Here is a 22,842-nt window from a genome sequence, read left to right as displayed (position 1 = left end):
ATTGAGTCTCTATGTGAAAGATTTGACATTGGAAATTGAAAAACTATAAAGGCTAAAAGGGAATATAAGGACTCTGGATGAAAATGCCAAAGAGCCTCTATGAAGAGCTTTAGATAGCTGTAAACACAACTGACTTGTTCACTCAATTTCATTTTATATACACGTCTACAGAGCACCTTTGCTGACTGATACATTATCTTTGCTACAGAAGAATTTGAATCATTCACCCCATGTTTACTCATGGTGTGTGAAAGGACAAAGAGCTTCGCTTGAAAAAACAAGGAAAGAGACAGGTATACAGATCACAGAATTTAGAGCGAATTGGGGATTTTATGGACAAGTAGAGGCCAGTCCATTACATTTATAAATATATGTGTCATTGGAATATCTGCAATAAATTAAAAAGCTAGGCTTCAGACTTTTGGGTTTGCATTTAATGTTATTCTTTATAAAGTCATTTATTTTGTATTCGTAAAACTTAATTTTAAAATGCTTTTTTATGTTGTCTTCATTTGCATTTGTTCGTATTTTTAATTTATTGTTTTTCTCTTGGTGTATTCTTATTGAACTGAGTGCAATTTGCATTTTAGAGGCATGTATCTACTGAGATCAGGTCAGGCTGTGCAGGTAATACCTCATTTTTGGGCAAGGTTATTTGTTGGGTTCATCACATTATTTTCAGCTGCGGACTCGGAAGTAAAAATCTCAAATTAATAAATTAATAGTTTGAGCATGAGCCTTTTGTAATCTTTATGTTGTGCATCTGTGTAATTTAATTCAGAGATGCATTTGGAAAAGCAAGTTAAGTTCCAGAATTATTTTTATTCCTACTGAATACGTTCCAGAGGAAGTAAGGAATAAGAAGGCCAAGTAAGTAACCTCTGAGGGGATAATCCATCCATCATCAACCAACCCCCACCCACGTATTTTACAAGTGTTTTCTTAAAATACATCACCAGATTTTGCTCGGTTTAGCATGCGTTTTTACTCCATTTTGGTCTATTCTGTCACATAAGATAAGTAAAGGTTTAAGTGGCTTTTCACACAGCCCAGCCCTGGCATGACAACCAACCATAAATGAACTTGGATAAACTGTGGCTTCTCGCAAATATAACTGAATGTTCCAGTGTAAAATTGACTAATTGAACCCATTTTTTAAACTTTTCTCTTGGGGAGGGCGTGATAGGGGGCAGCAACTTTCCAGACCACCCTTTAGAAAGTTGCTCAAATTCATATCACATACTACACTTGACATTAGCCATGTGATCTGCCCTGGAGATGGAGGTTGGCGGCATGGTGAAAGTGGATGACGCCAGTTGTGAAAGTAGACTATGGCCTGCTAAGAAATATTTCGTGCACCTGCTTTTCTTAACCAATTAAGCACTGTACATGCAATGCATTGCTTTAGACATTCAGGGCCCGATTTAGATCTTGGCGGACAGGTTACTCGTCACAACAGTGACAGATATCAGTTCCGCTGAAATGGAAATCCCATTATATCCTGTGGGATTTATATTTCGGCAGACGCAACATCCATCACTGTTGTGACGGAGTAACCCGTCCCCCCAGATCAAAGTCAGGCCCCTAAGTCTTGTTTATTATTAAGTAGATAACAAATATATCTGATGAAATATTGAGTTATGTGTAAGTCCTGCCATTAGAATATCATAAATGACTCTAGACATAATCTGGCACATGGCCAAGGTACAAGGTGCCTATATTGAGAAGAGCAGGAGGAAAGAAACGGTGTGGAGGTGCAGAAGGGGGAGCTAACATAAAGAAGCGGGGAAGGTGGAGAGCAGAAAACCGTTCAATGTGTGCAGCCCCTAAATAGGTAAAGCAACAGCTAAGACAACGATTCAATGTTGAATGTTCAATGGCAAACTAAAGGAGAAAGAAACTGTAAAGTAGAAACAGGAAAGTGTGTAAAAGCTCCAGACAGGGAGGCCAGCATGAGGCAACATTTTAAAGAGGTTCAAAGAAGACCGAAATAATCTGAAATGCGAAAGGTGAAAAAAATACATATATATTGAAAAATAATGCAAAAATAGAATTTACCAGTCTTCACTTATAACTATCGCTCCTGATAAAATACAATGGAAAGACAAAGTATGCTTGTCTTTCTGATTCAAATCCAAAATATTAATTTCACAATTTTAGTGTCGGGAGAAAACTTTCATCCTTGTCCTGTCTAACCCTTCAACTCCTCTGTGTGTAAAAAGGATGGTTATGAAAGGAGTATGTTTCACTAATACTTTGCATTGCTTTGTCAAGCGGAATTGTAAAAGAAGTTAGAAATAAAGTTCAAACAACAGCAGTGAAATACACTGTTGGTGTTGTTCCTAACCTAGCACCACAGCTGCGCTGAACTTTCAAAATCTTTTTACCCTACTGTGAGTTTTGCAATCACACAGAACAGTGTAAACCTTTAAAGGATGTAACAAGGATCGAGAGAATAGACACCAAACCATTTGTGACTTTTGGGTCAGAAAACTGTGCTGTCTATTAATACTGCAGCTACTTGCAATGGCAAAATGTCAAGTACAATTTTTGAAAATTGCTCTTCATTTCATAATTCTGTCTATACTTAGCAATAACTTTTGTATTTGTTCACAGCACATCATAGTATTGCATTAAAAAATGTGCCTTACCATACAGATCAGGTCCATGCGGTGTGAGGACATTATACACAACAATGTTGAGAGGTGCTACTACCAATTTGCCATAATAGTAAGAGTCAATAGCAACAAGTGGGGCCTAGAAAGAAAAAACATGTTTTTCAATTGAGATGTGCAGTGAATTGGATATACAAAATAAAACACAAACACTGATAGAAATTAAATTGGAGTGCATTCGGCTAGAAATCAGTGAATGTTATTTAAGCTTCTGTATTTATTTTAAACTTCATGGCCACTATAACCATGACATTTTGTGGAACTTGCATTCGCCTGTCTCCTTATAGTAATACAATGTTCACAATTCACCCTTATTTTCTTACTTTAACCCCTTCGATGCTCATGACGAGCTCAGCTCGTCATGAGGCACGGTTGAGCTGTGCTCATGACGAGCTGAGCTCATCATGTAAAAGGGGATTCATAGATTATCAGCACAGGAGGAAAATATCTCTAGCAGCCAAGGTGTTAAAACCATTCTTTAATGCTCCAACCACCTAAGGATCTCTAAATCTAAAAAAAAAATAAACTAAATAAACAGAACCCAACATCCTTTGTTCATCCTCTCAGGGTAATGTTCTCAACATTGTAGTCAGTGACACTGTAGGAACATTCACCTTTTTTTTTTAAGGATTTGCTGGTCTACTCGGACCTCTGACCACTATAGTCCAGGCCCCTTGATATACCTCCGTACAAAAATGGTTGTCTAGAGGTTTTAATTTTTGTTTAGATTTTTTGCATCATTAGTGAAGTAATTTAGCTTGGCTAGACATTGCTAATCCGGGCTGAAATTTTGTAGACGAAATTTTTTTAAACGGCAGATGTGTTGCAGTGATGATGTAATATTTCAGGAACCATGAGATCTATATACCTCATTTTGGTTTCAAAACATAGGTTTTGGGGGTAAAGTGGTCTTATAGAGACAAAAATAACTTCCCCAGAGCAACCCTTCCGCCATTTTCCAAAATGGTGGCTATATAATGATTTGTTTTAGTCATCATATTGGTAATTAATTTTAATATTGGTTTTGTTTCAGGTTTTCCATTGATTCAAATGCGTAAACATGAGCGAAGCATGTGGTAGCAGAGGATCTTTAACTCTTGACAGAGTGTTGCTAACTACAAAATCTGATGACTCCCTCAACAAAGAAAACTGTGTCATATGCCAAACTAATCTAAAAAGAAAAGCTATCATCAACTGTGGAAGGACAGAAGAGAGTTTGATATGCTTGAGAAATATGGCAAGACAAAGTTCACAAAAGATTGAAACTGATAGGTGAAGAGAATCAAATACTTTATCAACAAGTGCTACAAGTCGTATACAATGGACAATGACCTGGAAAAAATGTGTCAAAAGTAGCAGAAACTTGTGAATCACCACAAGAATCCGAGTCTTCTGAGAAAGTGATGACAATCAAACCCAATGCCCATCTACTTAGAAGATCGATGGCTAACCCTCGTCCACCTCCGACAACTGATCAGAAAGCAAACGATCTGCAATGTGGTATTTGTGGTTTAGCCAGAACAATGGCCAAAGAGATTGAAGAACAAAGTACAGAGTATGTGAGTCTCAAAGGACAACGTGTTTTTATCTGCAGCTAGTGTTTTCCAAGAGGAAGCTTTCCGTCGAGTAGCTGGTCTAAACAGTGAGGTGAATGTATTTGCAGTGGATTTGTGTGCCCGCCTGAACTGCATGCATGCATTCAAAAATATGAATGTACAATGAGCTCCCAGCAACAACGTAATTGCCAGCCTTCCGTTATGTTTGCACTCTTTGAACAAGCAAATTACATTTTAAAGCCTCTCTGGCTACGGGTTCACACCCAGTAAGATCAGAGAAATAATGGTCAACATTGATGAAACTGTACTGATCCATAATAATGAAATTAAGATTTTTCTAGTGAGAACGTACAATGACAGAATTCGTTTTTGTCAGTCTAACAAAAAGAATGAGTCACTTATAGTGTTTTAAGTTGATTTGCCTCCTGAACTTCTTGCTGCCAAAATAAGATCAGAGGGTGCAGTAAAATCAGCATCAATCATTTTAACACCTTCAATGCTATAGCAATTCCCCCCCGGTGCTGTGTGTACCTTAAATCCCATTGTTCATGACGAACTCAGCTCGTCATGAGCACAGGAGCACTGTACTGCATGACGAGCTAAGCTCGTCATGAGCATGGAAGGGGTTAAGAAAGGTCTTGCAAGATTTAGATTTTGGACTTAATGACACATTTTGTGAGGCACCAGAGATCCGCAAATCATAGGAGTCAACAAGAATGCCTGATGTTGTCTTTACATTTTTACATTATCATTTTATATCAGCAATGCAAAACTAAAGTTCTTGAGTTCGGAACAGAAGCCCACAACATTGACGATGGCTTTGGAGATATAAGCGAAGAAGTGGAAGACAATCCCATGGACAGGGTTATGCTATGCAAATGTACTGTCTTTTCCAAATCATGTTTTATGGATTACATCACAGTAAAACGAAAATTCTGCTACACATGATGACTGCCCACACAATCAAGTGCAAAAGTAGAGAGCTAGTCACTTCAATGAATAGGATTGGAGTATCAACAATTTATAATAACATAGTACAGAGCTGGAACTTATTAGCAGCTCATGCTGTACAATCTTGCGAATCCGACAGCACACCACTTCCAAGTCACTTTACCAGGAAAGGATTTACAATTGCTGCTCTTGATAATTTTGATTTTGAAGACAGCTTTCTTTGTCTGGAACATCAGCATTCATGATACTGCCATGGTGCTTTTTCAAGACTGTACCAATGCTATAGCTGCTGGAAAATAAGCTGTAGGCATAAACAAACAAAGCTGCTAACTTATAACCCAACTGCCTTGCCAACATGTGCAAAATTACAAGCCATCAACATGTCCCAGTCTACCAGAAAGTTTTAAAGTGGCTGAGGACATGGATCTACCTGATATTGGGGTCCGCAAAGATGATTTAACTGAATGTATGAAATCGCTTATTAGATGAGGACTGTAGAATGAAGAAAAGACAGTTCCTCCATGGGCTGGAATTCATGCTAAAATCTCCCAGAATACCGTACCACTGAAGAAGGTTGGATTTTTACCAGTAATACCAGCTCCAGTCACAAACTATGCAACAGTATATAAAGCTCTGAACAACAATCTGTTTATTACTGCATTTCTTAACCATTTATTTATTTGTTCATAATATATAATCAGTCCCTTACATTTGGTACCATACTGATAGTACCATGCTTATTCCTTACAACAACATGTTATTTTTTAAAAAAATTGTTTTGATACAAAATAGAACATAAACGTGAAAACGTTACTTTTTATGCACTACATCATTTTTTTTTGTTCTGTTCATTTTCATGCCCAATGCATTTTTGGACTGTAAGGTCCCTTCCTCAGGGGCATATCTCGGTGTATTCTATGACTATAGGCAGAGAAGCTCGGGAAGCGAAGTCATTGTGTATACCGAGTCCATGACTGTGTAAAGACCAGGTTTACATTCTTGGTGTATACTCATATCTTGGAGATTGGTTCTGATTGATTCTCTTTATCATTGACTAGCAGCCCGCCACAGCGTTGCCTGGGGCAGAAGGGGGCTGCATTTTTAGCCCGGGGCAGAAGGTGGCTGGGGCAGCATGTTGTCGAGCGGTGCACCCGCCCCCTGCCCCGACTTCCTCCCGCCCCCGCCGCGACTCCTTCCCGCCCCTCCGCCTCCCGCCCCGACTCCCTCCCGCCCCGACTATTTCCTTTCCTTACCTGACCCGCCGCTCCTCCTCTTCATGTGGCCGCCACACCTCACTGCACCACTGCACCGCCGCCCTGCCGCTCCTCCATGACACCGCCGCTCCTCACTGCACTGCCGCTCCTCCTTCTTCGTCATGACGCACGTAGCGTCGCGACCAGCGCTAGGTCCAGGCTGGCGCTACTTTCAGGGGACTACTTTGTTTTGAAAATTAATTTTTTTAATTTGCTTTTTTTTTTTATTTATATAGCCTATGTCCATCTACACACCCTGACATTTTCATCGATGTATCGGGTGTGTAGATTGGCGCTGTGGTTGCCGAGATTACCTTGCCAAAAGGTGCAAGTTCTCTCTTTACAATAGTAGTATAGATATAATAAACATCTTGAAGGTTGGATTCGTTTTTTTCCCGCTGCCTCTGCTGATTGATGGATGACAGTAAGTCTTGTCATTTGTTTTTCATCTGCGAGGTACAAATATGCAAAACTTGTTACTTTCAGAATTTTTTGTATTTGACCCTTATTTTTTTTGTTAAGGTAGTTCCAGTGGGTTCTTGTTGCTATAATCATTGTTTGGCCTCCAGAATTGTAAGAATTGGGTTCACTCGCCACATTGCATTCAAGACGGCAATAATTTAGGCCTCCCACTTTAACATGACACCAGCCACCCCTGCTTCTAAATTCCATGACTGCTTTTTGTTTTTCCTCCATGCTGACATCATTCTACTTATTTTTATGTCTTTCGACTCTATTTCGTGGTGTTTAGAATTACGTCTGCACACAATCCCTTTTTGATTCACCTAACAAATAAACAAATATGAATGACGGTCAACGATAACAGAAACTCAATGATCATGTTCCTCGGTTCTGGCAACTTCTGTAATCGGACTCCTAACCCCATTCCATTCACCACGCCCCTCTCGGAGCTCCACGGCTCACACACTTATAATAAATTCACTCTAGTCGGCAGGTATTAAGTACATTGAAAGATAACGTACGGGTGACCGATAAGATGGTTAATTCAGGCTGGCTTTCACAGACACGTGTTGGCATGTTGCTGTTAAAGGCCACAAGGTGGCAGCACATCCCTAGTTCTGGATGGGGAAAGCTTGCGAACAATGATATAACTGCTGCCCGATTTTCAGAATAAATGAGATCCTAATATAATTTCTGGCCAATTTTAAGAACAAACAATGTCCTCTTAGTATCGCCGCTCCTCCATGACGCCGCCGCTCCTCACTGCACTGCCGCTCCTCCTTCGTCATGACGCACGTCGCATCGCGGCCAGCGCTAGGTCCAGGCTGGCGCTACTTTCAGGGGACTACTTTGTTTTGAAAATTAATTTTTTTAATTTGCTTTTTTTTAAATTTATATAGCCTATGTCCATCTACACACCCTGACATTTTCATCGATGTATCGTGTGTGTAGATTGGCGCTGTGGTTCCCGAGATTACCTTGCCAAAAGGTGCAAGTTCTCTCTTTATAATAGTGGTATAGATACAGATCTTCCATTTGCATAGAATACCACAAAATGTGCTGGTTGAGGACATGAAGACAGTATGTCTTGAACAAAATAAGTAGGGCAACATACTGAAACCTATTTTTAAAAATATCACGGAAAGTAAGGTGTCCATTTCTTTACCTCTGATCTGGATTACACAATAACTTTCACTGTTTTCCATACTGCTATTACAACGAAGCAGTGCCTGAAGCACCAGCCACAAACTAGAACATGGGCTGAAATAAAGCATGCAGAGCTTATTGGTCATTAACATGCAACTTCTTTCTCTTTAAGGATATAGAAAGCTCGAAAACGGATTTAAATTTATGGCTGGTTTCAGCCATGGATCAGTCTGTGCCAGTAAAAAAACAAAAATCAAACAACAAATCACTGCAATGAAGGAGCTATGCCAAAAGCCCCAAGGTACTCAAAAGAACTTGTCACATGGGAGCACAAATCAATTCTTGCGCACTCTTGGAGCCTCAGCTATTCAGCTGCATCTAAAAATAAGTACAAATGCACCATTAAAGTATATCTGCTCAACCAGAGCCAGATACTATGCCCTTAAAATAAAAAGCTGCTAAAAATTATACGAGAGAACTATTCCAGATTCTTCATAGATTCACAGATCCATCAGCATGCAAAAATGTAAACCTGTCCTCTCAACATGAATAGGAAAGCTGGCTGCATGCATCCTCACCTGCTAATAACACCTCAAGAAAGTTAACAATATTTCAAAGCTTAGCGTTGATTACCAATCAATGCACAGGTTAATGCTGCAGACCTCTTCAGGGTTTCCATTAGATCTCTGTCCCATCAGTATCTTTTTATTTGCTCAAGACCTGCTAGCTATGTCTCTGATGGAACTGTGCAATCTTTCTATTTTTATCAGGCAATGTATAGATCAGTTGGAAGCATGCTGCGGTCCTTCCTCTACTGAAGAAGCACGTTGCTACACCTTGGGTTTAGGCTAACTACAGACCAATATCAATCCGGCCTTTTATTTATAACCTTTTAGAAGAAACTTGTTAATTTTATGCGAAAAGGTTATCTGGAAGCCAACAACTGTCTGGAATGCTCACAATCAGGTTCCAGAGCCACTCATAGTACAGGAGTCTGCACAGCATTTTGTAGCGAGGGAATCAGAGGCTCTGTTCCTCCTTGATCCTTTGCTGCTTTTGATACCATACCTCATTCAACCTTACTTCAGCAGCTTAACAACTCTGGCCTATGTAACGCATCATGGTTCAATTATTTTCTAGTCAACTGATCCCAACACATTCCACTAAATTATTTTTAATCAGCTACATTTCCATCAGTCTGTGGGTTCCCCTCTGAGCCCTACTCTTTGCAATGTTTTTCTTGCTCCTATTCTTAATTTGATTTATTGTTTTGATTTCAGTTTGAGCTCATGTACAGATGATACTCAAATCATTGTCTCTCTATCTGAGAACAATAGTGTCACACAGACCCGTTCCAGGATTGCAAGCTTTACTCTAACAAAACAGAGATTTTAATTTTCAAAGCTCCATCTCGTCACCTGCATGGTGGCCAGCAGAACTCGGCACTCCACAAACCTCTTGCACTTGCAACTTAGGCATCTTACTTGATGTTAAAATATCTTTTGCACTCCAAATTGCTAAAGTGACTTGCTTGTTTTATGATTTAAAAATGCTTCATAAGATACTCACATTTTTCACAATATCATGGTGAAAAAACATTGTCTAGGCTTTGATTTCTTCTGAACTCAAATAATATCTTCCCTTATAAATAGCACAGATTGAGGACAGAGAGAAATCTATACTTCACCACACTTAGAGGTGGGAAGAGGAAAAAGCCTATTTTTTATGATTCAGATTAGCTTTATTCGATTTTCATAGTATAAAATCATAAAAGCAACAATACATATATATATATATATATATATATATACACACATCTTAAAATTTTGTTTGATTATAAATAACATTTAGGATAAAAAATATTAAATCAGCATGTAATTAGTCAATCATATATCGAAATTAGCTAATCATTAAGTTGCGTTTCCTCAGGACACTTTTTAAAAAGCCAGTCATAACCATGGTACATATAACATTTCCTAACTGTTGTAGACTAAGGTACGCAGGCCTGCATTGCCGCCATGCTCTATATATCAAGTATTGCTTGATCCATCTACTACGTTCCTTCTCATACAGTTTGCAGAATAACACCACATGAAAAGTAGATTGTGCTGATATATTATCACATGGACATAAATCTAAGATTCTCGACCAATCGTTTTTAGTTGGAAATGTAACCAGACGGTGAAATAAATCAAACCTAAACCTGGTCAGAATAAAACGGTCAAAGCCCATGGTACAGAGGGTCAGATAAGGTTGTATTGCGTAGCAGGACAATGACAGTTGTTGTTGAGTTACAGTTTTCTTTATGAGCTCCGCTGAACATCTTAACAAGACAAAATGATCCATGCATAACCTTTTTAATACTTTCTTTGGAACTCCACGGATAAGGTCCGGGTTACTGAATAGCTCTGGCCTTTGCAGGTCAGTTAGCGTTTTCCTGACATACTCAAGCCAACGAATGCGCTTGGCATTGTCCAAGCCCATGACATCCCTAATAATATCCTGGTTTAGGCCAAGGATTTTGATACCCATACTCTCCGCCAGAGCAAGACAGGTTGCAGTTTGATCAAATCTGAAATATAGTCCATGCCTAGTTCTGCGTGACAATTAAAAACAGACGTGCCCTAAGGAAGAGCTAGCGGGTATCTAAAAAATGTGTTTTCTGCTATTTGCAGACAAGATGTATCCTGATACCCCCAGATTCCTGCCCCTTATAAAGCGATGCTTCTACATTTGGCCACATAGATATTTAACATGATTTCAGGGGGTCTTTTGCCTAGTTTGGTCGCAAAGTGCATCAGTGCCGCAATAGATCGTTTTAAGGATAGAGTCCTGTTCTTGACCTCAGGGCCCCATGAGCCCGAGCTATCGATTGTTACCCCCAGGTAGGGAAAGGTTTCAGTATGTTCAATTTTAAGTCCTGTCACTTTGAGGTGCTTACAAGAGGCGCGACCTTTACCACAGAGCATCACAAACAACCTTTTAGCGTTAATTCTAAGGCCCCTATCTTCCATAAATTCTACATACTTTAATAGAGCCTTCTGAGCACCCACCTTGGTTCTGGCCATCAATACCGCGTCATCCACATAGAGAAGGAGACAATCTGTTTTTTGCCATATCTCGGTGAATCAATTTTACTGGCCCCCAGTACCTCCTCCAAGTTGTTCGTATATAGGGAGAAAGGGGGCCAGCACGCAGCCTTGTCTCACCCCCTTCTCTATGCGGAAAGACCCCGTACACTCCCTCCTCATCCCGTGCCTCACTTTAGCTGTTGCCCCTGAATAGAGCTGCCGGAGGAAAAGCACAATGGCAGGCTCTACATTCATTTCCTCTAGTATTTGCCACAGCTTGACATGCTCCACGCAATCAAAAGCGGCTGAAAGGTCGACGAAAATTGCGTGCAGTTGGCCTTCCTTGGCCCGGGTATATTTCTCCTGCAACATTACAAAGTTTAGGACCTGCTCCACGGTGCCCATGCCCTCACGAAAACCATACTGAACGGGGCTTAATATGCCATGCTCCTCAGCCCACGTTTGCATTTTGTTTAATACCACTCTACCTGCAATTTTCATGACGTAGTCTAATAGGGATATAAGTCTATAATTAGCTGGACTCTCCCTATCCCCCTTTTTATATATCGGTATTATAACCAATTTGGACCATGCTTTAATGAAACCTTTAGCACAACAGGCTTCAAGAACCGGTGTGCAAAGTGGGGCCCATAATTCAACATTTGTTTAATATATATCATTAGGGATCCCGTCAGGACCCGGAGCTTTGTTGTTTCTACTGGCATGTATTGCTAGTTGTACTTCCTCTAGAGAGATCTCCATGGCTATCAGGCAATGACGGTCTACTGAAAGATACCCATTTACCACAACCTCATTTGCTATAGTCCCACCTGTATTCTTATATACATTAGAGAAGAAATCTATCCATGTTTTCTCATCTATTGCAATTTCAATTCTTGCTATATCTTTTTTAGTAAAGAAGGGGGCATTTTCTGCCTGCCAAAAGGATTTGGGATCTTTGGACTGTGAGGCCCTCAGCAAGTTCTGCCAAGCTTGCTCTTTAATTTCCTTTTTCCGTTGGCATCTTGCAGAGTTATATCCCTTTCTGCATGTTCTAATTGCGTCCAGGTCCCTTGGGTTGTTACTTAGAGCGGCCTTGAGGGCAGAATATGCCTTAGTGCATTTGGAATCAAACCAGCCATTACTTTTATTAGTCTTACTGGTATGTGCCCTAGTTAATGTTTCCTGAATGACAGTTGTAATATGGGAGAAAGCCTTCAGAGTTTCATCCTTAGTGGAGTTGTCATCAAGACAAACCATAATATGGGGTAGAGCCTTTGCCACAATTTCAGTTGATTTTTTCTCGGGGTCTACGATGCTCCATTTTAGAGCCAACCCTTTTTGGAGTGCCACTGCAATATCTTGAGTCCATACCAAAGACTCAATTGTGGAGGCATTATTACTCTCAGGAATGGTTATAGTCACGCTAAGGGGGGAGGTGATCTCTCAGGCCAATTATATGGGTCTCGAATTTTTCCACCCAATTGGAAAACCTGTTGGGTACGATGATAAAATCAGTAACAGATTGAAACCCCCTAGCTAAGAAGGTAGAGCTAAGATCAACCTTGGGGGAACACATCATGTTAGCAAAGCTGAGATCCAGATTGGCCATAATACTATTAATTTTCTCGCCTCTATCAGTGTGCGTAAAGTTTATTTATTTATTTTATTTGAGTCTTATATAGCGCATGGTTACCCATTGGCATCCCAGCACTTGTCAAGGTATCCGTCAGTCCGTTGCAAAGCCTAATCCAATGTATTAAGATGGAAAGAGATGAGTTTAGTAAAATATGTCCAAACCAAAAATCCCCTATGTGATTATGACTACTGCACACCCCTTTGGGTCCGATCCAGTCCGTGTTTTACGGAGAGCAGAGAGCAAGAGAGTAAGGAGAAGCTGGGTTCGAGGTGAGGCGAGCGGCTGACGGCCAAGCGGCTAAACGGCTGCAACTAGGAAAACTCTGCTGAAAACCCTGCTGAAAACTCTGCTGAGCTGAGACGTGCCAAAGCCTGCAGAAAGCTGCTGTAGCTGCCGATTGAAGCCCGCCCGCAGTCGCCTGTCCGAAACCGCTGCACATCGACCGCAATCCGGTGAGCCAGTGAGCCAGGGGCTGAACTACCTTCTTCAGCAGCGGTAAGCCCTGTGGATTTCTTGTGACATTCTGTGTCATTCTGTGCCGCGGCGGCGATTAACTCAGGCAGGAGAACGTCAGGATCACGTCTCCTCACCGCAAGCAGCAAGGAGCGGTGGGGAGAGAGGGTTGTGAGTGGCTGGGAGCGGGCTATTTTAATGAAAGTGAAAATCGGGTATTAACCCGGTATCTCTACCTGGCTGCCCCCCAGGCCCCTCCAGTGGCAGCATTCAACCCACCTGACCCTCTGTTCCACTGTGCCGGCTCCAAACACAACGGGAGCTAATTGATTGCGAATCCTTGCAAGTTCCGTGGCTGGTCACTGGAGGGAGCTCACGAGCTGGAGTTGGATTCAGAAAACGCCATATACGAAAAGACGACGTTCACGAGAGGCACATCATTGGAACACTCTCGCTTCTGCCCCCAGTCCTCTAGCTCTCCCACAACGGAGGGGGCCACGGCGGTGTAGCCTGCCTGTAACAAATGAGGAAGGGGGGACGGGGGAGATATTTGCCATACCAAGCATCATCAAACCAAATTAACGGCAATATCCTTCTGACATTCCTTATCATTCATGGCAGACCTTTGACAGAGTCCTGACTGAGTCCTGACACAATATTGGCAAACTAACTCCAGACACAGGGCTCCACTTGACCTTACCAAATACCAAATACCTGGTAAAACTGTCTTTCAAAAGTGTCTTTCAAAGCCATCAGTTACCACACCTTGCATGATACACCTCGCTAGACTCCGCAAAATCGTAACCGCACCTCGCTTTCCTCCCTGACGGCAGCTGATCCTATTAGAGGGATAGATAGGCTTGGGAGGTGGGGGAGTGCAGGTGGAGTGGGATTTGGAGGTGTAGTGGTAGAGGTGGCACAACGGACACCAGGATACCAAGTCACCAAGGTACCAGTCTGCCAGGTTTTCTATTTAATAGATCTAAAGAATGAGATCTGGAAAACTGCGTCTCAAAATAAGTGCAAGATCAAGAAAAGACGAAGAAGACCGGAACCAGGGCTCAAATAAGTCAAGTAAAAAAAGGAAGAGGATGGCACAACAAAGAGAGAGACTAGTGTCGGCACCTGAGCTATCAACCCCTAGCTCAAAACAACGTAATATAGGGATTCAAAAATTCTTTTCTCCAAAGGACCTCATGACGTCAATTTACGGGCGAACGCAGGAACAAGCCCTCCAATCAAGCCCAATCACACCGGCACCATGTGTAAAGGAGAATGTGCAACTCCAACCAAATAGTATAAAGGAGAAGAATAAGGATTCACAGGACACTCACAGTGAGAGTTGTCCAATTAACAATTCATCTGACAAGAAACAAATCTCTCAGTCTCCAGACAAGCAAAAAAGCAACATTGTCTGCGGCAATCTCATTGTGGCAATAGCCCAAATAAATAAGAACGCCTCCCAATCTCATGAAAGTGATAAGGAAATAAAGTCCATGGACAAGGGCAAGGTGGAAGAAGTAATACCAAGGAATAAATCGGTGGCGGGTCAAATCGCCGCTCAGGAAGACTCATGGCCAACTTCCTTCTCCCTACCTGACGACATAAGCTTGGACATACAAACAGGAATGGAAAAAATCACCCAATCCCAGTTACAAGTACATACAAAGCCCAGCCAAGGTCCACATGACACCTACAGATCACAAGAACATGTGAAAAACGGACCAGGGTGTAACGGAAGACTGGAATCTACACCTTTGCACCCAAGTGTCGACTCCCATGAACGGGACAAAGACCGAAACAAAAATATAGGATGGACCAACAACATCCTAAACCAGGAATCTCCAATTACGATATCTTCAATGAGCAGGACAGACGAAGATTTAAATGTCCAGGAAACATCGCCCAAAGAAGAAGACAAGTCCCCATGGAGTAAAACACTATTAAACACCTTAGACCAGGCAATCAAAGCACTAAACTTCCAGTCGGATAAAATGGACGTTCAAATCGACTTAATAAATCTCATAGCGAGCCATATCTCTGGCATAAACATCAGGCTGGACCACATGGCAACCCTGTTTCAAGGGAGGGCTGAGAAGGGTCTTTGTACAGAGATTATCCAGCCAAGCTGTGTTTGTGGCAAATTAGTGGATAATATGTCAAATTTACCATTAATATTAAATGACATACTAAGGGCGGTCCAGTCATCAATGGATACAAAACATAACACCAAAACTATGAGCAATACTGAGACAATAAAATCAGATGTGGAAATTGGAAGCCAACACATAGTAAGAGATTCCACCCAAAACAGCTATGTATAGGAAGAAATAAGCAAGCAGTGTAAAGAAAAACCTGACAACGAACCAGGTCAAAAAGAGGAAGCACAACACACAATAACCCAGACTAAAGTCAAGTTAACAAAAAGACAAAGGAAGCGTGCAAGGAAAGGGAGGGTTCAACTTAAATTCCAACCTTCAACAGATATTCATACCTATCCCATCTTTCATCACACCGCTAATAGGAAAGAGAAACCAGCACCTGAAGTAATTGTCTCAAAACATATCAACACGCCCCCGGTCCAATCAAACCAGTCAAATGCTGTGAATGGGACCAGCCTGAGCATAGAATCCTCACCCCTCCAAACCTCCTCAAAACCAAACCAGATACAAGGGATTACACAACCGAAAAGTCAGATAAAGAAACAAAAAAAAACCCCAGGAACACAGGACAAAGACAAGACGCAAGATGAGTCTGATGAAAGGGTCTTAACTAAAGAAGTCAGTGTAAATCAGATAGTAATGATCCACCAGACAGACGAAACGCAATCAGTCCAGGTCAAATCGACAAACCAGGAATCAAAGCACCAAAATGGCCCAATCTTCGTGGATACCGAACAAAATATAACAGATAAATATAATCAAAGTCAATCCATAAAAAGAGCAGATGAAAAGGTAAATAAAAGAACAGCAATAAAAATAAATTTAAACGAAGATGGACGAACCTGCAGTATTCATCAAACAAACAAACAAAGAAGGTGCATACACATACCACAAAACTCGAACATCGATAAAAATACGGACAGGATTAATGAACCAACCACCTATTTGAAAAGAATAGACGGTCCATACGAAGATCTAATAATAAAAACACTAAGCCAAGGGAGAAGAATAATCATAAAAGGGGAAACAACAGAAAATACAAACCCAGAAGAAGACACACAAGCTAAAACGAGCTCACAATTACAAGCAGAAACAAATAACAAACTGACATTTATACCGGAATACCAGACATCAGGACCCCAAGATTTTCTGAATAGAGGTAATATAATGAGGCTATTAAGAGAAATCCCAGAATTGAACGACATAGAATCTCAAGATATTTTGTCAGTAGAATTTAGGTGCACTAAAAATATGTCAGAGGTGGAAGAGTCCTTAACCACCTGGTCAACTAAAGAAATAGTTGATAGAATACTTGAAATGAGTTTGTCATTTGAAGACTGGGGCATTACACTGAGGCGAGACGATCGGAAAAAATATCCATTTCCACTTTTAAAAACTTTAACCATATGTAAAAAGACAAAGGCAGAGGGGAACAGCCAAAAATCATGTTTAGAAGGAGCGTGTGCGGTATCTCCGCAAAAAAAAACACCACAAAGTAGACACGAAAATGCAGTGGCTAAAGGAGGCGCCCATGAACAGGCAACTGATTGGACCTGGGTGGCTTCGGCTTTGAGCAAAAAATGCTCCTAACATGACGAGTCATTTAGAAAAAGATACCATGTTACACCCACGGATAATAGCTGATAATCAAGAGGAATCCATTGCTGCAAATCCGCACACGATCAGCCTCTGTTCCTGGAACGTCCACGGTTTCAACAGCTTGTGTCATGACCACGAAACTGCAAACTTCTTGGATCAACACGACTTAATACTGCTACAAGAAACCTGGAACCTGCGCCAAATCTCCATCCCGGGATATATCGAATTTCACGTCCTCGCCGAAAAACCCTCTAACTTTGGTCACCCTAGAGGAGGCTTATCAACGTATATCGCCCAACAACACAGATGGCATACGGAAGAAGTAGACACTGTGGTAAACTGGATACAAGTAATAAAACTCACGGAGAAGTTGGTCGCCGGTTCAGGTTCTTGTAATCTACTATTGCTCAACGTTTATGTTCATCCGGAAAAGAAGGAGAAAAATGAAAAACTGATTACTTTACTAACCTTGATCAGGGCCTTGCAAATCACTCATTAGACGTACTCCATGATTATATCAGGTGATTTTAATAGCAACCTAACAAAAGATGACAAAATAACGCAAGCTCTTGAAGAACTGGGCCTTTTTATCCTAAATAAGGAAGTCAGCGGGGATAGTGGTATACCTATAACCTTTTTAAGCGGTAACCGAAAGTCAACAATAGACTTCACAATACTGAGCAACAGCCTGTTATCAACGGTGAGTGCATTTTCAGTGGAGCAACGTGTGGAAAGTGACCATTTCCCTCTAATTACTAAAATGATAATGTAGGTTACCAAGACGGAAAAACAAAACACCGTCATCCAGTATACTGAAAAATTCAATCTACGTAAACTAAAATGGAGAGGAAAGGATATAAAACCAACAATGGATAAACTCAAAAATGAACTGCTTAGTTTAACACCGGAAGAAAAAGAAAATCTGGTAAAAACATGGGAACACCTATGTGAAGCAGTAATCCCCCACGTACAAATCAAAATTCAATATGATTCAATACTGGCAAAAAGCCTTGGTACACAACTACCCTGAGGGAAGAAAAAAGAAAAATTGCACGAGAAGTCCGCAAGCAGGCATTATTGATAAAAAGTGGAAAAAAATCAAATAAATCGGAATTGAAAGCTATGCGAAAAAAATATAAGATCATGCTAAGTAGCGCAAAATCACTGTACCAAGAGGAAATGTGGACTAACTTACTAATCGCTAGTAAACACAAAAATGCCAGAACATTTTGGGGTATTATCAATAAACTGACAAGGGGGAATACCCTAAAACAGGAGGCAGGTATCGGAGAAAGTATATGGACCCAGCATGTTGAAAACATGTTCAGCGATAGGACGGGAGGTGAAAAAAGGCACTGTAAACCGGAGTGCAAAGTATGCACTAGAAACTGCGAACATGCAGAAAATTTGCTAGGAAAAGGAGTTAATGCACCAGGAGACAAGCTGAAGCAATCGTTGGGTAGTGGAAACGAGAACAAACCTGAAAACTCACAGTTTAGCAAATCAGAAAAACTAGTGAATGCCGTGACCGACACCCTAGTAACAACAGACCAGCTTAAAGACAAGATAAATCGCCTGAAAAAAGAGGGTGCAGCGGGTCCAAACGGGCTTCCAAATGCTATCTTTAAATATTCGCCTGAATTTTGGGCAGAATACTTAACTCCACTCTTTAATGCAATCTACAATCAGAACAAACCACCAAGGTCCTGGAATGGGAGCATAATTCACCCCATTTTTAAACAAGGTGACCACAACGAGCCGGGGAATTACAGGCTGATATCTCTAATGGATGTCGAGGCAAAACTATATGGATCATGCCTATTATCACTCCTTCAGGACTGGATGGAAGATACGAACATAATACCAATGTTCCAAACTGGTTTCCGGCCAAGGACGGGTACACTGACAAACTTGATAACCCTGGCGCTCTTAAAAGAAAAAGCTGCAAAAAGGGGGACGAGACTGTATGCTTGCTTTATAGACCTGCGAGCAGCCTTTGACAAAGTGAACAGATCCCGGCTATGGGAAAAACTAAGATCATGGGGTATCCCGAAGAAGTTATTGGAGGCTATTATAGTCCTGCACAGCAACACCTGGGCTCGAGTAAAACTGGGAGACGGTAGCAGCGTAACGGCCGAAATAAGAACACAACAGGGCCTAAAACAAGGCTGTGTACTGGCCCCAAGTTTATTCAACCTGTACATGGCAGATATTGTCAACCACATGGAGATCGGGGAATGCCATCCACCCCACATGTCAAAAATCCCTATCCCTCTCCTGCAGTATGCAGATGATATTGTTGTTCTGAGCCAAACACCAATAGGGTTGCAAAGATCGATCAACAATTTGACAACTTATTTGGAGCACGAATGCCTGGAACTGAATAAGTTGTCCGCATTGTGGATCCAAAAAAACGAATATTCAAATGGTATGCAAATAGTTCCCCAATAAAGGAGGAAACATCATACAAATACTTAGGTTTGAAATTGGGGCGAGGGTCGACGAACAGAGAACATAAAACTGAGCTAAAAGCAAAAACACAGTCTTTGATCTATGCATACCGGCAATTACAAAAGAAACTAAGTTGTCCAAATTATACACACCTGCTGAAAGTGATAAAAGCTCAAACCCTACCATCCTTGTCATACGCACTGGCCACCTGGTGTGGCAAAGAAGCAGGGCTGTTAAACAGCCTACAAACAAAAGTATACAAGGCAGTTTTAAACCTTCCAAAATCGTCGGCACCGGCGCAGGTTCGTCTAGAATTTGGCCTTCTAAATAAGAAGTTTCGCAGTATGGGAACCTTTGTGAATAAAATACGCATGTCGGAAGCCAATTCATTGGACAACCTGTGCTGGAAAGAAATCGAAACCCAGCAGAAACAGCAAGTTCCAAACAGTTGGGGAGGCTACCTGTCTCAATCCCTAATCTGCATAGGAATTGAAGAAACTTGGGACACGAAGCCAGATAGATCCACTTTTGATAAAATTGTAAACAATGCGGTCAAATGGGAATCCTACCTTGAAGACAAGATAAATACCGCAAAAAGACGACACGGGTGGACCGTGATAAATTCATATTCCGGGATAAAACCACAGACCTATCTAGAAAGCCACTTTAACAGTTCGTTAAAACAAAGATATATAAAACACCGACTAGGTCTACAGTTCTCAAAGGACTTGCTACCAGCCTGGAAAAACTGTCACACCGACCCCCATTGTCGTCTATGTGGATACCGAAATGAAACACTAACGCACTTACTATGTGTGTGCCCGGCACTTAAGGTCTTGAGGAGACGGCTTTTAGGTTTAAAGCATTTTTATTAAGACAAAAAAACATGGGGAAGGGGAATAGGAGGTTAAGGTTACATACAGCATAGTAAGGAAGAAGCGCATCTCAGGAGCGTGAGCGAAAAGTAGTCCGGTGGTCCAGAAGAAAAATACAGCAAATGTAAGGCAAATAAGTAGTCTGTGTAACCCTCGCGCGTACCTCAACACCCCATCTAAAGCCGAGCGCGGATAGCCATCAGCGATTCATCAAAGCACAACCCAGTCCCTCCGATCCCCCCACCCCCAATAAAGGGAAAAAAAAGAAAACAACACCCCAACTCCCCCGTCCAATGGCCCTGTACTAGGATAACCCGCCCCAATCAGCCCACACCCCATCCCCTAAGATCCTGTCCCCTGTGCAGTCTAATCCACCGGGGTCGCCGGTGGCGTCAGCCTAAGAAGTCGAAGGTACCTCGGGCAGGTGAGCTCCCGGAATTCCGTGGACAGTAGTGCTAGGAAGGGTTGCCATAGCTCCTCAAATTGATCTACATCCCCAGCCACTGTAAGCGACATCTTCTCCATTCCCAACACCTGCCAGAGCCTATGCAACCAACCCGTAATGGAGGGGACAGTGGTGGTGCGCCAGTGGACAAGAATATTCTGGACCGCTGAGCCTAGCGTAATCGCAATCTGTCTACCCCTGCATGACTTCAACGGGTACATTAGATCATTAGGAAGGCCCAACAAAACATACGATGGGAAGCGCGGCAGCTCAATCTCAAAGTGCCTATCCACCTCATCCAAGACCTCCTTCCAGTAAGCGGTCAGCACCGGGCAAGCCCAAAGAATGTGTGAGAGGGTACCTTCCTGTCCGCATCCCCGCCAGCACCCCTTGTCAGTGTGTCTATGCATTTCATACAGCCTCTCCGGGGTGTAGTACCAATAAGTAGACACCTTAGTGAAGGTCTCCGTAAGTCCCGTGTGATATGCAGAGTGCCGCGCCCGATATGCAATTTTGTCCCACTCCTTATGGCTAAGTGTCCTACCCAATTCTCTGTGCCAGCGCTCCCTCCCCGGGTTATGATAGTGGAACGTCGGGGGCTGAAGGAATTTATACAAATCGGTAATTAGCTTGGCGTCCGAGGTCCGGGTCACCAACCACCGCTCATACGGTGTGATTTGGCGAGCAGCGGTGTCGCGCACCTGGGGTTGGAGAGCCCAGTGTCGGACCTGCATATAGCGCAGTCTGTCCATCTCCGTCAGGCCGAATTCCTGCCGAAGTTGTTGGAAAGGAATTACGCCGTCCGGCCCGTAGATCTGGAAAAGCGCCCTACAGCCCGCGCTCACCCAAGGGGAGAAGGCCCCCGGCTCCATCCCTGGGGCAAAGTCCGGGTTACCCACTATGGGTGTGAACGGCGAGGGGAAGGTGGTCAGGTCATGGGCTTCGCAAACCGCATCCCACACCCTCAGGGGGACCCGCGTAACAAAGGAGGCGTAAAGATTAGCAGGGCGATGCGCGCGGCGTAAGAACGGAACCTCCTGGAGGGTGCGGCCCGCCACCGCCTGGTCTTGAAAAAGCCAGTGTTTGTCGGACTCCCATCTGCTCCACTCCACCAAGTATCGCAATTGCGCCGCCTGAAAGTATTCACGGAGGTCCGGGATACCAAGACCCTCCGCCTCCGGAGCAAGCGTGGAGAGAGCCCTCTTCATCCGCGGCTTGCGGCCTTGCCAAACGAAGCGGGAGATGTCAGCCTGCGTTTGCCGTATCCAACCCCCAGGGGGTTGGAGAGGTAGAGCGCGAAAGAGGTACAGAATCTGGGGCAGCACCGTCATCTTAACCGCCGCGATGCGACCCAGCCACGACAGAAGGCCCTTGCTCCAGCGGCCAAGTTCCTCCTTGATCTTCCTGCCGAGGGAAGTGTAATTGGCTGTCACCATCTCAGGCAGTGTGGGCGCCAGCAGGATCCCCAGGTATGGCACCGTAGACGAGGACCACTGCATGGGGAAAAGGCGCTGAAGGTCCCTCCTGGTATCCGCCGCCAGTGACACATCCAACGCCACCGACTTGCTCATATTCATTTTAAAGCCGGCCACACGCGCAAAGGCGTCCAGTTCCTGGACGCAAGCAGGGAGCGACCTCTTGGGGTCGTCTAGGGTCAGCAGGACATCATCCGCGTAAAGGCTGACCGTGTGGACATATTGGCCCATCTTGACCCCAATAGCGTCCGGGTTGTTGCGAATCCTCTGAGCAAACGGCTCCATGTAGAGGGCGAACAAAAGCGGCGAGAGGGGACAACCTTGTCTCGTACCGCGTTCGATGGCAAAACTACCGGAGCTACACCCATTGACCCGCACCGACGCCAAAGGACTTTTGTAACAGTTGAAGACCATGGTGCGGAACTTCTCGCCGATACCCAGTTTCCTGAGAACCAGCTCGAGGTACGGCCAATGAACTCTGTCGAAGGCCTTCTCCGCATCAACTGATAGCAGCATCCGCTCCCCCGGGATCTGCGAGGCCTTCTCTAGTACATGCGTCACCCTCTTGGTGTTGTCCACCGTCTGTCTACCGGGTACGAAGCCAGCCTGGTCTGCCTCCACCAGTCCCG

General features: G+C 42.9%; 1 protein-coding gene across 1 annotated transcript in view; it reads right to left on the bottom strand.

Annotated features, from left to right (window-relative positions):
• Window positions 1-2,651: 2,651 nt before the first annotated feature.
• Window positions 2,652-22,842, bottom strand: part of LOC147659366 (alpha-1,2-mannosyltransferase ALG9-like) — a gene marked incomplete at its 3' end in the record, with an annotated part of 102,454 nt that continues 82,263 nt past the window's right edge. Inside the window, exon 8 of the mRNA XM_086951797.1 lies at window positions 2,652-2,757. Coding sequence (XP_086807923.1) covers window positions 2,652-2,757 — 106 coding nt within the window. The remainder of the gene's footprint in view (window positions 2,758-22,842) is intronic.

The sequence above is a fragment of the Lissotriton vulgaris genome, unplaced genomic scaffold (assembly GCF_964263255.1).
Source record: "Lissotriton vulgaris unplaced genomic scaffold, aLisVul1.2 SCAFFOLD_2582, whole genome shotgun sequence".
In the NCBI taxonomy this organism is placed as follows: domain Eukaryota; kingdom Metazoa; phylum Chordata; class Amphibia; order Caudata; family Salamandridae; genus Lissotriton; species Lissotriton vulgaris.
This window is presented reverse-complemented; position numbering and strand designations above follow the sequence as displayed.